The 13,430-nt window shown below is 61.1% G+C and overlaps 1 protein-coding gene across 1 annotated transcript; it reads right to left on the reverse strand.

Annotated features, from left to right (window-relative positions):
• Positions 1–5,843: 5,843 nt before the first annotated feature.
• LOC122389835 (proline-rich transmembrane protein 4-like) lies at positions 5,844–12,086 on the reverse strand. Its single transcript, XM_043382248.1, has 3 exons — positions 9,756–12,086; positions 6,074–7,380; positions 5,844–5,904 (listed from the first exon to the last, which is right to left on the reverse strand). Exons 1-3 carry the CDS (start codon positions 11,769–11,771, stop codon positions 5,844–5,846), a joined length of 3,384 nt encoding a protein of 1,127 aa, XP_043238183.1. The 5' UTR covers positions 11,772–12,086.
• Positions 12,087–13,430: the final 1,344 nt, after the last annotated feature.

A 13,430-nucleotide genomic window follows, 5' to 3' on the forward strand; every position in this document is an offset into this window, starting at 1 on the left:
AAGACTGGGAAGAGCTCGCATCGGAAAGACGACCCTGGGAGGCAGGGCTCGCTGGATTCTGGCCACCGTTTGAGTGTCACGGTTCAAGGGGAACGATTATCAGGCGGGATGCGAAGAAACTGGTCAAAGACTGGGTTTAGGTCAAGGATGGGTCAGTCGGCGTCGCAATGTCGTCCGCTTGTTGGAACGTTAAGTACAATGGTGCAATAACGCTATAATGTGGACACTTGAAACGGTTCTGGATAGCTATTAGATGGGCTAGTATGTTATTCCAAACATCTGGTATTGACGGCATTGAAATCGGCGATTCGTAGTCTGTGAATAGTGGAATAGAGGCTAATGTGCATTGGTTAAGATCTTTGACTGACTGTTGCAAAACGATTATTCCATTTAGCATCGCTGTGATTGATTAAATGGTGTCCACTGTCCATTACTGTCTGCCCGTTTTGCGCTCCCATTATCGGAGACTAACTGAGTCTTGTGGAGCCTGTTCCGACCACCGTACCACCGTATCGCCCCGTGCGGTCCGCTTGGGCTGCGTGCCGTGCTGAGCTGCTACACGCGGTCAGTGGGGCGGGCGCTGTGGTACGCAGCACGAACCGTGCCCAGGTGCGGGGAGCGGGCGGGCCGTGCCATATCAGCGGGCTGGATTGGCCCACTCCCACCTGCCCCCGCAGCTGCGGGGTACCTCTGCGGTCACTAATCGACACGCAACAGCGATCAGTGAGGTGTGTACCTCACACAGGTCAGGGCTGAGAAAGTACAGTGCACAGGTTTGTGATTCATGCGAGTGGAGTGTCCGGTTGCGTCGCGGGAGAAAGGGCTCGATACTGCGTAGTGTGAAAAGGTCACTGGTCTAAATTAGATCGCTCGAGTCGAATGGCTGGCTGTGGAAGTCTAGGGAAGACTGAGAGCTCGAGATAAATTTAATCTCAGGAACTTCCCGCTACGGGAGTGTGAATCGTGATACCGTACTTTGCTGAACTCTGTTGATGTTTCGCGCAAACTTGTAATATCCGCCACATCGATGAGGCATGTCCTGCTTAAAACTGGCTTGGATCGCTTCACCGTCCATGCGTAACAACAATGCAAAGCAACAGATACTCTAGGCCATTCTTCAGCAGGCTCCACTGCTGAATTCGTGCAGTCACGCAAGTATTTTGCTGCGAATGCATTCCTGGTACCCTTCTAGACATGCCATAGTTCGTAGTTTTCCTGCGTCCGTTCTTCGGACTGTGAACGCATTGGTCGCATTTTCCTCGTGCCTTCATAGACCCATTCGTCACACAATTTTGCCCGAGGAAAGCGTCTCGTATTGCATAGCGTATGAGATTGGTATCCCCCGGCGCGCAATAAGTTCAACGCACCCTCTTATTGACTGGAGAGTGGCGCATTTCGGCCGCGGACGGCGCCCGCCGACCAATTTGTCTGACCTTCGCTCCCGGATTTGTTGATGTGATTGAAGCATCGAACGCGGACCGGCCGGATTAGGGGCCGAAGATTGAAAACCGGTCGTCTCGGCGATTGTTGTTCAGATGAGGGGAATGTTGGTGAAGCCAAGCCGTCGCCGCCGGCTGGTGGTAGTCTCCTGTCGAGATGACCTTGTCACCGTTCGCAGTGATATGACTTATCACTGCTGCCGGTGAGACCGTGCCGCACTGCCGCCTGTGACTCGCCGCGGCTGAAAAACGCACGCACCGTGACGAGCTCTGTAAACTGGCCTCGCCGGACGGCGGGTTCATTATTTCCGCGCTGTCTGCACCGGGCTGTATCTGTACGCCGCGGTCTCAGCAGCGCACAGTGGCCCTTTTCAGAATTAGCACGCATAAATTCAAAATATTTTTTCTCTTCTTTTGAGTAAAAAGCAGTCTAATCGTGTGCAAAACATTCCAAACTATCCGATGGTGCCATTTTTACCTCCTAAAAAATAATTATCTTTGGTAAAACTGACCGCAAAACCGAAGTTTGTCGAGAGGCGCGCGGACACCACCGGCGGACCCTAAAAAGTAGGGTGAGATGAACATCAATTTGTAAGACTTTCGATGCGAAAATATTAAAAATTAGGGGCATGGCTGTGAAGCTGAGTTTACGTAGAAGCCCTAGAAACCACTATTTTCATCGTATCAACTTAAATAGACCACTTTTGCCGAATATTGTGGACACAATAACAGGACAATTATTAACTGGAGATGGCGGCATACATATGAAGCTTTATGTTAAGTAGCACACTGTGGAACATATCGTATTATACATCGTTCGAATCGCCGATCTCTTCTGACCATGTCCACCAAAGGGCATCGCGCCATTTTGCGCCATTTTGCTTCTACGGTGGATAACGTGAGCCAGTTCAGTCCGCGAGCGGCTGTGGCTCCTGTTCGATACGACTAAGCTCATTGACCTGGCTCGAAGCTGATGTCACCTGGTATGCGCCTAAATGTGGCTTGACTTTTGTCATAAGATGTGCTAATTGAAATGTCATGTAGGCATAACGCTGTGCCCAAGAAAAACTGTCCGATTTCTTGTCGCGTTTGATGCCCAAGCCGCACAAGTCCCGTGGTCGGCTTAAGATCTAACGTCAAAAGCGCCTATGTGTTTGTATTGTTCGCGTCGCGCTGACCTTAGTTGCTGCCCGGCCGGGGCCGACTAACGGTGGCTGGCAACAGCTGTAGATGCGGTCACGTGACGCCCTGGGGCGTCCTGGCGGTCAGTGCAGCGCGGTCGGCTGGCGGGCTCGCCACACTTGCGTTCGGAGTGGCCTGGGCCGGCGGGCGAGCCGTGCGAACGTGCGCCAAATCTTGGGCCGAGCGGCCTGTCGCTGTTGGGCCGAATCTCCTTGGGCAGTTCGTTTCTTTTCTTCTCTTTGCATTGGCAGGGAATACGTCCTTGATCACGTGGTGATGTCTTGCACCACTTTCAGGTAATGTGGGAATTAATGCGTACTAATTCTGAAAAAGGGCCACTGTGCAGCGGTCTTTAGATCGGTGGTCAGCCGGACCGGACCGGCGGCTGCTCGTCAGCTCCCGAGCTCCCGAGCCGCCTTCTCCGCGGCCTTGAGGGCAGCTCGGCAGCCGTGGAACGCCGAGCTCCGTCCGCCGAGCTCCGTCCGCCGAGCTCCGTCCGTCGAGCTCCGTCTCCGGCCGGTCCTGTTCTCCTTGATGGAGGCAGACTCAGCAGAGCTGCGCCTCCGGGCGGGGCGGCTCCTCTGCCGCACGGGTCTGACCAACACACGACCTTCGGCACGACACCGGCCGCTCCGCCGGCGGGCCGCCGCATCCCTTCACCCCGCTGATGACAGTCATTACGAGCCGCGCCTTCCAGCGGCGAGGCCGTCCGCGTGCCAGCGTGCAGGCAATGGCGGATGCCGGGGTGCTGTGAGTGTGTACCTATGTCCGACCGGTCGCTTCTACCGGGTGGTCTGCCGCAAGAGGTATACTGCGGTGTCAGGAAGCCACGGAGGTCAAATCACGAATGACGGTTTATCAGTGTAATTGCCGTTGTAATTGATGTTTGAAGGTGTTTGAGATTTAGCATCTTTGTTGCTTAACAATAGATTTATGGGTACATAATCAAGACCATTTATCACAACGGGCTCTGCAGCAACCGCTCTTCCCGATGCAGACCTGTTTACCGCAACAAACACCTTTACAAATTGCCGCAAACTGAAATAACTCTTGTGAGATGTGACGGTCATTGTTGCATCACCTCCTGCAAGCGTGCCGGTCTCTTTAGCTGGTCTCTGACGAACCAGGAACTATCTCGTGGTGTCCTCGATATCTCACTGTCTCTGTCATCCGTGATCCGCCAGTCATATGTCCCTGATCTGGGACCATTCGACTCCTCTGGAGGCTAGGTTTGTCCCGTGTCCGTCTGTCCGCCTGTCCGTCCGCCCACAGCCCACGGCGGTGGCCGATATTAGGTCTACTCGGCGGCGCAGTGGAGGTAATATCGGCTATTCCGTCCGGATATAGCTGGAGACGGCCACCGCCTCCCCGAGCTCCGGCACCGGCCGATACCTGACCCTCCCCTCCCCTCTACTCTCTCGGTCTCCGGGCTGATTGCTCTGTCGGCACCAGGCGGGGCCGGCTGACGGAACGGGTCCGCGGCGCGGGTCGGCACGACCTCGCCACCGGGAAGTCAGGTCGGCTCTCTGTGTTTACCGGACACGGGCCGTGCCATTGTTTTATGGAAGTGGGCCGGCACGGTCACGGTCTCGTGGACGCCAACGCTCTATAAGCCGTGTGAGGTTTAGTTAGTCATTCTTACCCTGATACGCTGCACGCCTGTTCATGGCCTCAGTGCATGACTGGCTAGGGAGAAACTGGTCACTGTGCATTACCCAGAACGCCAACAAATTCTGCAGAAGGTCGTGAAGTCATACATGATTGGGGGTTGGCAGAAATAACGCGGCGGATTAGGGTCGAAATAGGAATGACCCGCCGGTAAGGTTCAGTGACCCGAGGAACTCCGTCGTCAGTCACGGCGGTCGCCGCGGAACACGGAATTGATGCATCATCCGCCTCCCGAACTACCTCCGTACTTCCTTCCCACACAACCACAGCGGCCGCCATGCCCCGTCACCGCAGACGGCACGCAGACGGTCGGATATAGGGAGGAGCATCCCCCGGTGCGGCCGTCCTCTGCATTCCTCCCCTCCTCTCCCCGCCAGCTGACCAATCTCCAGACAACCGGAACCGGCCACAATCGCATCCTGTCGCCGCCACACGTGCGCTCCCTCCGCCACCCCTCTCTCCCTCCCCCACAGTGGACAACACGCGACTCTGAGCCACCCCAGCTGCCGGCCTCCCTCCCTGTGGCCTGTGTGACGTCATGGATGAGTGACGTCAGACGTGGATGTGTGACGTCACCCGGGGGCGGGTTCTGTGTATCTGCACTGTCCAAGTGATGACTCGCCGCTGGCTGGGGTGAATTCAGTGAACTTCAGCCGCGGCTTTCCTGCAGTCCCGCTAGCTGAGAGCGGGCGCCAGGTCCAGCGGCGCAGTGAGCGGCCGGAAAACGGACAGATACCGGTGTCCTCCACGGGGGATTAGCGCGTCTCCGCCGCCGCGCACCTCGGCAGAACGCCTTTTTAACGATCGTGCCGCGTCCGCCGGCCGGCGCTGGCGTGACTCCCCGACAGCGGCGGTTCACATGGCAAAAATCCGGGGCTGTACGGACGCACCCCATTCCGTGCAACAGGCTGCGTCCGCCCGCCGAGCGGTGCGCTGGAAAGAGGCGCCGTTTTCTCAGCGGCGAGGGCAGCTATTCGAATCGAGTCGCTGATATCATACCTCACACACGGCACAGGGGTATATGCTCCGTCCTGTATTGAATACAAGGAGGAAGGGCGACCGGGGCGCGGCCTCAGACCGCTCCCACGGCCCAGGAAACATGTACAAACGGCGCATCTGATACACATGAACACACACTCGATACATGGGATGGTACGGGTGAGATACAGGGCGATACGGGGCGATACAGGGCGATACGGGGCGATACGGAGCGATACAGGGCGATGGTGTGTCGCGCTTGACACCAGGAATAAAACACCGGCAACGAAACATACATACGGAGGACTCACAACAAACCAAGCTCGAGATCGTGACTGGGCACCGCGGCCCTCCCCCTGACTAGACCTTGGCATGCTTCGCAATCAGCCAGGGGCACACAGCCGACACTCCCAAACAAAGATCAACGACAGCGGGAGACAGAGCCGCGCTGCACATTCCGGCGCTACACGCGGGATAAAAACGTCCGGCCACCGCCCGGGCCCGGGAACATCCGTGTGACTCACTTCCGTACTCGGCCCGCTCCATCACTGCCCGCGCGACTGACTCACAAAGCACTCACGCGGAGCGGCCGCGGGGGCGCCGGCCGCACCGCGCGCCCATCGTGACGGCCGCGTCACTGTGCGTCCCGTCACGGCGGTGTCACGCGGCATCACACACCGGTCTCCTCCTCGGGCGGCCACTGGCAGCGCTCGAGGTCGAGTCGCTCGGCGGCGCACCGTCCTCCCAGTACCAGCCGCCGCAGCCGCTCGCCATCAGCCGATGACGTCATGTCCGTGACGTCACACTCGGTGACGTCACACAGGTCCGGCTCGCTGGTCAGATCGGAGCGCGAGGCGGCCAGCGAGGGCGGCGGGAAGTCGGTCTGCGTGCAACCGTCCACCAGCTGGGCCGGCGGGCCGGGTGACTGAGGGACCGATCCCGTGGAGCCCAGCGGCGAGTAGCCGTGCCGGCCCACCTGCAGCGAGAACGTGCTGCCGCGCAGCTTGTCGAGCAGGCCGCGCGAGCCGGACCGGCTGCGGTAGCGGCGCAGCACCTCCTGCAGACTGCCGGCAGATGTGGCCGGCAGGAACCGGGCGGCGCCGCGCCGAGCCCGCGGCCGCTCCACTGCTGCCGGCTCAGCCTCCACCGGCGCCACGCTCCGGTACCCTTCACCCGCGGCGCCGGCCCCGCGCCGAGCGTCACCATCCGCGCAGACGTCACACGCGTCATCGTAGTCGACGACGACGGCGGAGTCGGGCGTGATGTCGTCCGAGGTGGCGTCGGCGGCGGCGGGCCGGCGCAGCGGCAGTGAGAAAGCGGCGCCGCGCTGCCGCCGCGGCGAGCCGTCCAGAGACGGGTCGCTGGCGCCGCGCGACAGCACGCCCGCCTCGCTGCACTCGCGCGAGTCGCTCAGGTTGGGCTGCGACGTCGAGCCGCTGGTCGACACGTCCGTTAGGAAATTGACGGCGGCGTCGGATCCGACAGAGCCGAGCCCCGCGTCGGACGCGTCGTCGGGAGGCAGCGGGCAGCTGAGCCGGTGCCGGGCGGCGCGCGGACAGGTGGCCGGACCGGCGGCCGGCGCGCCCGGCGCCGCCCTCGGCCGCGGCCGGCCCGGCCCGTCCACGGTCCGGTACAGACGCACCGTGAAGCTGTGAGCCGCGCTCTCCGAGCTGCACGTGCTCGCCTGGCGGCAGAGCGCGCGCGACGGCGTGGGCGCCGCCGAGCTCAGCTCGTCCGTATCCAGGCTCGGCCGGCCGCCGACCGGCAGGCAGTAGGTGGCACAGACGTCCGTGTACTCCTCGCTGGTCTGTGTTCCGCTGGAGCGCAGTGTGCTGGAGGCGGGGCCAGTGGCGCGGCCCGGCTCGGCAGCCGCCGCGCGCAGTACCGGCTGGTAGGTTGTCTCCACGTGCGGCGGCTCGGGCGGCGGCGGTGGCACGAGTGGCGGCGCCGGCTGCAGCAGCGAGGAGGGCCGGGAGCCGGCCGGAGCGCTGGTCCGGTCCGCCGAGGCCGAGCGACGCATGGTGCGCCGCTGCGGCAGCGACACCGAGATGGCGTGTCCACCGGCCAGCGGCAGCCGGTCCGTGTAGGCCAGCCGGCCGTCCTGACTGGCGCTCTGCGAAACACACACAGACAGCACGCGGTCAGAGCGGGGCCGAACGGCGAACAGGGGGCAGTACACAGCACATAAATCCCGCACCTGCGGAGTGTTTCAGGAGAGTTTCATGGGTTACACGCGTAATCGCAGAAACTTTTCTGCAACTTTGACAACACCAACTGGACACATGGGGAGAACAATGCAAGGAACTAGTGACGAGGGCAAGGAAACCACGATACAAAGGGAAACGCAGGTTCAGACGTTTTCCTCCTATTACGCAATGTTACGATGGGATAATGGACATTCAAACGCCGCTTTGAAGTGAGACAATACGACAGGCTCATCATTGGACAAATTGGTCGATCGAGACGGCCGCATTTCATCGCTTATGCGTCATCGTCCCCCGCGGCCACACCGCGACTGCAGGGCCTCTCCAATCAGGACCTGCGCCTCAGCTCCCCTCGTCTCGCGGGGTACATTCTCGTCCCACGTCTCCGCGGCACTTTACGAGCCAACTTGGTGTGGCCGCGGCCGCCGGGGCCGTCCGCCTCTGATGAGCCGGTGCCGACGGGTCACGGGATCCCCGTCCACTCCCGGGGGACCCACCAGACCCGTCTGGAGGCGCCGGCCGGTCCGGGCGGCCTGACCTGGCGGCGCAAAGCTGCCGGGCAGAGGCCGGGAACATCGATCGACCACGGAGAGGTGTGAGAGCGCCGTGAGCGAGACGTCGACTGACGAGTTTCGGGAACGATCCCAGCTCCGACAGTCAATGGCTGTATAAAGTAGTGGTGTCAATCGGAACTTGAATCTTTGGAATTCCGATTTTGTCCAATGTCCAATTCGGAATTCGGTTGGACAATGGCAGCAGGCTTTGGACAACTTTGGACAATCGCTTGCTACACCTCAACATTTTTAAAAAGTAGTCGTGTTTAACATTGATTGGCTATTAGAAAGCTCAGCTTTCGATATGATTAACACTTTTGAGCTTGTACCGGTACATGAAAAGCAAATTGAATAACAGTGTTGAGTGTAAACTATTGCGTAGGTGTCGGACATCTTTGGACAAATGGCTGGCTTGGACATTTTTGGACGGACAATCGACGTAAGCATTGGACATTGGACAGACTTTGGACATACGTTTTCTGAAATTGACACCACTAGTATAAAGGCGGCGGCGGCGCGGTGACTTATTCCCTACCGAGAATAAACTACGCTGAACGCGGTCTGCTCTCCGTCTCCGTCTCCGTCTCGCTCTCAGTCTCCGTCTCCGTATCCACCTGATCCGCCCAGTCCCCCCGCTAGCCGCTCTGCCGGTAACGCTAATTAGCTCTGGCCGCTGGCGGAGCGGCTCCGGCAGAGCGGCAGCAATTAGTGTTTTGCGCGCCTGACGTGATCCATTGGCCGTAATCGCCTGAAGGGCGGCCGCCGGAGCGCACCGCGATATCGGCAGGCTCGTTTGGCGCTCCAGAACGCGGCCGTCCCGATCTAAAACCGGAGCACGTCTCAATTGGCCCGTCTGCTGCCGACAGCGGCGTCACTGCTAGACAGGAATGGACGGATATAAAGACAAGGTCATAGCCACAAATAGAAAACAATACCAGACGCTTTTTGCGTCAGCGAACAGAGTCAGACGGATGACAAAAAGAGCATAGCCATTTGCTTGATTGCATAGCGGCACCCCTGTTACAGAGACAGCTAAACAACCGCTCCAAGCGACCAGCTGTCACGACATGACCTTGTCTGCTCGGGGGCAATATTTTGGAGCCGACTGGCGCGTCCTGTCAACGCCTCGCATGCGCCCGGCGACCCCTGGACACTTTGCTGATTGCCACCCAACAACAGCTATCTCTTTGCTACAGCTGAGTTCAGTCATAGGTTAGGCTGCCTTTATGGCTATGAAACCCATAACACGGCTCCTGAAATGGTCCCGCCATTATGTTATTATAGCCGTTCCGTAACGATTGCAGAGTATATCATAGCCTATCAAAGCCGACATAGGTCGTTTCGGCTAGCGGTCGTAACGCAGCGTAACCTGAGAGGGCGTCCCGACCGGCCTCAGAACCCTCCATCGGCCGTGGAGCGGGCTTCAAGCGCCTCGGCCCCACCCAAGGCACGACGGCAGGCGCAACGTCCCGGAACGGGCCTCTCCACACTAACGGCGCTGTCAGCCGGCCACAGTGAACCCACGGCTCACACCCCACTAAGAACGACTCCTAGTCCAGCACTCGCTAATCCCTGCAATGGGTGAATAATGATCCCGCTGTCGACATGCCATAAAAGCCCGATCATCCAGTCCCCATCCGCTCCCCACTCTGTGATTTCTCTAACCCTCATCCCGTTCCCCTAAGTGCATATCTAACCCACTCTCCGCCTGTCTTGCCCGTTAGTCTCACCTGTACCACCTGATTTCGGCTGCAGACGGCCGGGTAGTAGTCCAGCTCGGCGGCCGCGCGGCCCGCCTGCTGCGGCTTGGGTCGCAGCAGCCGCGGCCGGCCCGCGCACGCTCCGGTACACAGCGCGAACACAGCACAGGCGGGCCGCCGGCGCGGCTCGTGGTACCTCAGCGGCTGGGAGCCCACGTAGAGCAGCAGGCCAGCCAGCAGCAGCTCGACGGCGCGCGACAGCGTCTGGTAGCACCACCAGGCCCAGGGCTGCGGGCCGCCGGCGCGCGCGCCGAACACGCCGAACGCGTCGTACACCCAGACCATGCCGTAGGCCTGCAGCACAGCCAGCAGCAGGCCCAGCACGGAGACGATCACCGTCAGCCGCACGGCCAGGCCCAGCGTGGGCCGCGGCAGCCGGCGCGGCATCACGCTGCCCTCGATCTGCAGCTTGGTGACGGTGGTGCGCAGCGCCTCGGCCTGACGGCGCACGGCCGCCCGGTACAGCGTGCCGAATATGTACCAGTAGGTCACGCTGAGAGCCAGGCCCCAGCAGATGAACATCAGCTGGCAGAGCGCCAGCAGAAACCGGCCCTCGAACTGCAGGCCCACGATCAGATCCGTGCCCACGCTGAAGGCGAAGTGGAAGGCGATGACGGAGGCGAGCGCGCCGGCCGACTGGACGCGCGGCCGCATCATCTGCACCTGGGTGGCGCTCAGCAGGGCCATGAACAGGATCGAGAAGGCCGACGTCAGGCACGGCACGGGCAGGTTGAACAGCAGGTAGTTGACGGGCGCCGCGTACAGGCCGCCGGCGTTGTAGGCGTCTGTGAGCAGGTAGGCGGCGCGCAGGGCGGACAGCACCAGCACCATGGCCGTCAGCGTCATGAAGTACGGCTTGGAGAGCAGGTGCGGGAAGGCAGCCACGCGCAGCAGCGCCACCAGCGCCAGCGCGGCCAGCAGCGCGAACAGGCCGCCCAGCGTGTACACGTGCACCGGCCAGGCCAGGCCCCAGGCGGCGCGCGCCCGGTCCCACTCTGGCATCGGCTCGGCAAACGGCTCCAGGTCGTGGCCGCCCATCCCCGACACCAGTACCGGGCCTGTTGGCTCCGGCTCGGCGCCCGGCTCCGGCTCCGGCTCGGCGCCCGGCTCCGGCACAGGTTCAGCTACCGGCTCCGGCTTAGACGCTGGCTCGGGTACTTCTGGAACCGACTCCGGTACTGGCCCAGACTCCGGCTCCGGCACTGGTTCATATTCCGGCTCCGGTACCGGTTCATATTCCGGCTCCGGCACCGGTTCATATTCTGGCTCTGGTTCTGGCTCTGGTTCTGGTTCTGGCTCCGGTTTTGGCGCTGGCTCTGGCTCCGGCTCTGGTTTTGGCGCTGGCTCCGCCTCCGGTTCCGGTTCCGCTTGAGGTTCTGGCTCAGCTTCTGGTTCTGGTTTTGGTTCTGGTTTTGGTTCCGGTTCTGGCTCAGGCACCGGCATCAGTGGTTTCCAGTGTTTCTTTTTGGGCGGCGTGAGGTCGCTGGGGATACTCGGTACGTACACAGTCGGCGGTTCGAAGCGGGCCGGCGGCGGCGTGGAGCTCGAGAACGGGTGGGTGGGAGGCTCGAGCCGGGTGGCCGGCGGCTCGTGCTGAACCCGCGTCGGCCGCTCCGTTCCCCCGGGACCCGCGGGGCTGTCCGTTCGGACCGGCGGGCGGGACGTGGTGGTCATCCGGGGCCGCGGCGGCCACCGGCGACCGTAGCCCGAGAACGGCGACTGCGTGGGGAAGTGGATGCGACTGCGGTGGCCGCCCAGCCGCTGCTCGAACCAATTCAGGCCCCGGTTGGGAGTCAGTGTCGGGAAGTGGATCCGGTCCGCGGAGAGCGCCGGCCGCTGGTAGATGAATCCGCCGGCCACCGAGCGGCGCGTCGTCGGACCGTACCGCGGCCAGTAGACGAGCCCGGAGGTCGGCGTCACCGGCGACTGTTGCGTGGGCTGCGGCTGCGGCTGTGACTCCGGCTGCGGCTGTAGATCCGCCTTCATCTGGTGTCTCCCCCGCGATCCTGACCGCGCGATCACTCCCACAGTTCTCTCCGTCGAGACATCGAGCTCGTACTCGACATGATCACCCCCGGGCCCGGCCCCGCGACCGTCCCCTGCACCATCCACGGGCACCACTGTCACCACCGGCTGCTCGGTGCCGTCACTACCGTCACCAGCGGGGGCGGGAGTGTCCACTGTCGGTGACCCATCACTCCGTGGTCCGTACCGGGCGGCAGGCGCCGAGGCCACGGTCGGTGTCGGCGTCAGCTGTACCGGTTGCGGCGCGGAGAGTCGTAGTGAGGCGGTAGTCAGCTCCTCGTCATCCCTCGCACGGCCGTCGCCCGCCGGCGCTCCGGGTGTCACCGCCGGCCGGCCGACCCCTGACCTCAGGTCGGCGGCGCCATGCCCCGTCGCGCCGCTCGCCGCCGCCGGCCGCCACTCGGGCGGCCGCGCCGTCTGGCCGGCGGCGAGCGCGACGCATGCGACGAGCAGCAGCGCACTCCGTCGACCCGGCGTCATGACGGCGTCACCATGTCGCCATCGACGGCGGCGCTGGTCGGCGGGAGAAGAGCCCCTCCGTCAGAGACGCGCCCGGCGGGGTGACGATAAAACAGCGGCCACCTGAAAACACACAAACAGCCACAGCGTCAGACCGGCCGGGCAATGGAACGGGTTTCTGCGCGGCACCAAACCAAGGTACGGCCGAGTTCCCCGAAAACACAGGCATGTCAACAACACTGAGAATCAGCGGCGTGCTACCAGACCGACAAAAACACTCCAATAGAGCTGCCGCGGTGTTAGCGACGCCACCAAACACTGGGAGACATTGACGGCACCTGGGAGAGTCATTCGCAGCGTCAGACTGGAGAAAAAGCTACCGTCCTTCGGCCAACGGGCGGGAGTATGTGGGGCCGCTCCCCAGTGCACCGAGGCCCTGAGCTACAGCCGCTCCCTCAGGGAGTGGGGACAGGCACTCCCCGAGATGATAGCCGCTCCCCGCTAGCAGCGGGCCCCCGACAGCGGTCGACACAATTAGCATATGTCACTGGGTATTTATCATATTGTAACCGTACCCAGACATGACTTTGCACCATTGTAAAACAGCACGTTACACGATATATCCATATAACGCTGATGGGTACCTGATAATTCGTGCGCAGGCTAAAACGAGATAATTCTTGCTGATCTCGTTTCTATCATTATTAACCGTTTTATTTTAAATGTACTATATAGCTTAACTTGCTCATCTCACTGAAAAATGATACCTTCCACAGTTTTCCGAGAGGTCCCTTCTCAAAAATGTCACAACACTATTGTGAGGCGACATCCTCAGAAATCGTAAGTCGCAGGTGTCTTCACTAATGCCTGCGCACGGTCAGGGTGTAACTACATGAAACCCATCTGCCACTGTCACAACTCGGCCAAATACCGCACGTATCATCCACAAAGCCTCGAACAGAGAAGCCCTGCAACGTATTACGACCGCCAATCCCCACCCGGCGACCGAGTCTAATCCCGAAATAAAACGAAACTCCACTCTGAAGCATGCCGGTGTGAGAGGGTGCCTACATTGCCCACATTTTCTGTCGCCAGCAAAGCCTGCTGATAATTGGGCCAGCGGTCAGGAGAGCCGGGCATTATGAAACCGGCGGCCGAGGG

Source organism: Amphibalanus amphitrite, unplaced genomic scaffold (genome assembly GCF_019059575.1).
Source record: "Amphibalanus amphitrite isolate SeventyFive unplaced genomic scaffold, NRLGWU_Aamphi_draft 000019F_arrow, whole genome shotgun sequence".
In the NCBI taxonomy this organism is placed as follows: Eukaryota; Metazoa; Arthropoda; class Thecostraca; order Balanomorpha; family Balanidae; genus Amphibalanus; species Amphibalanus amphitrite.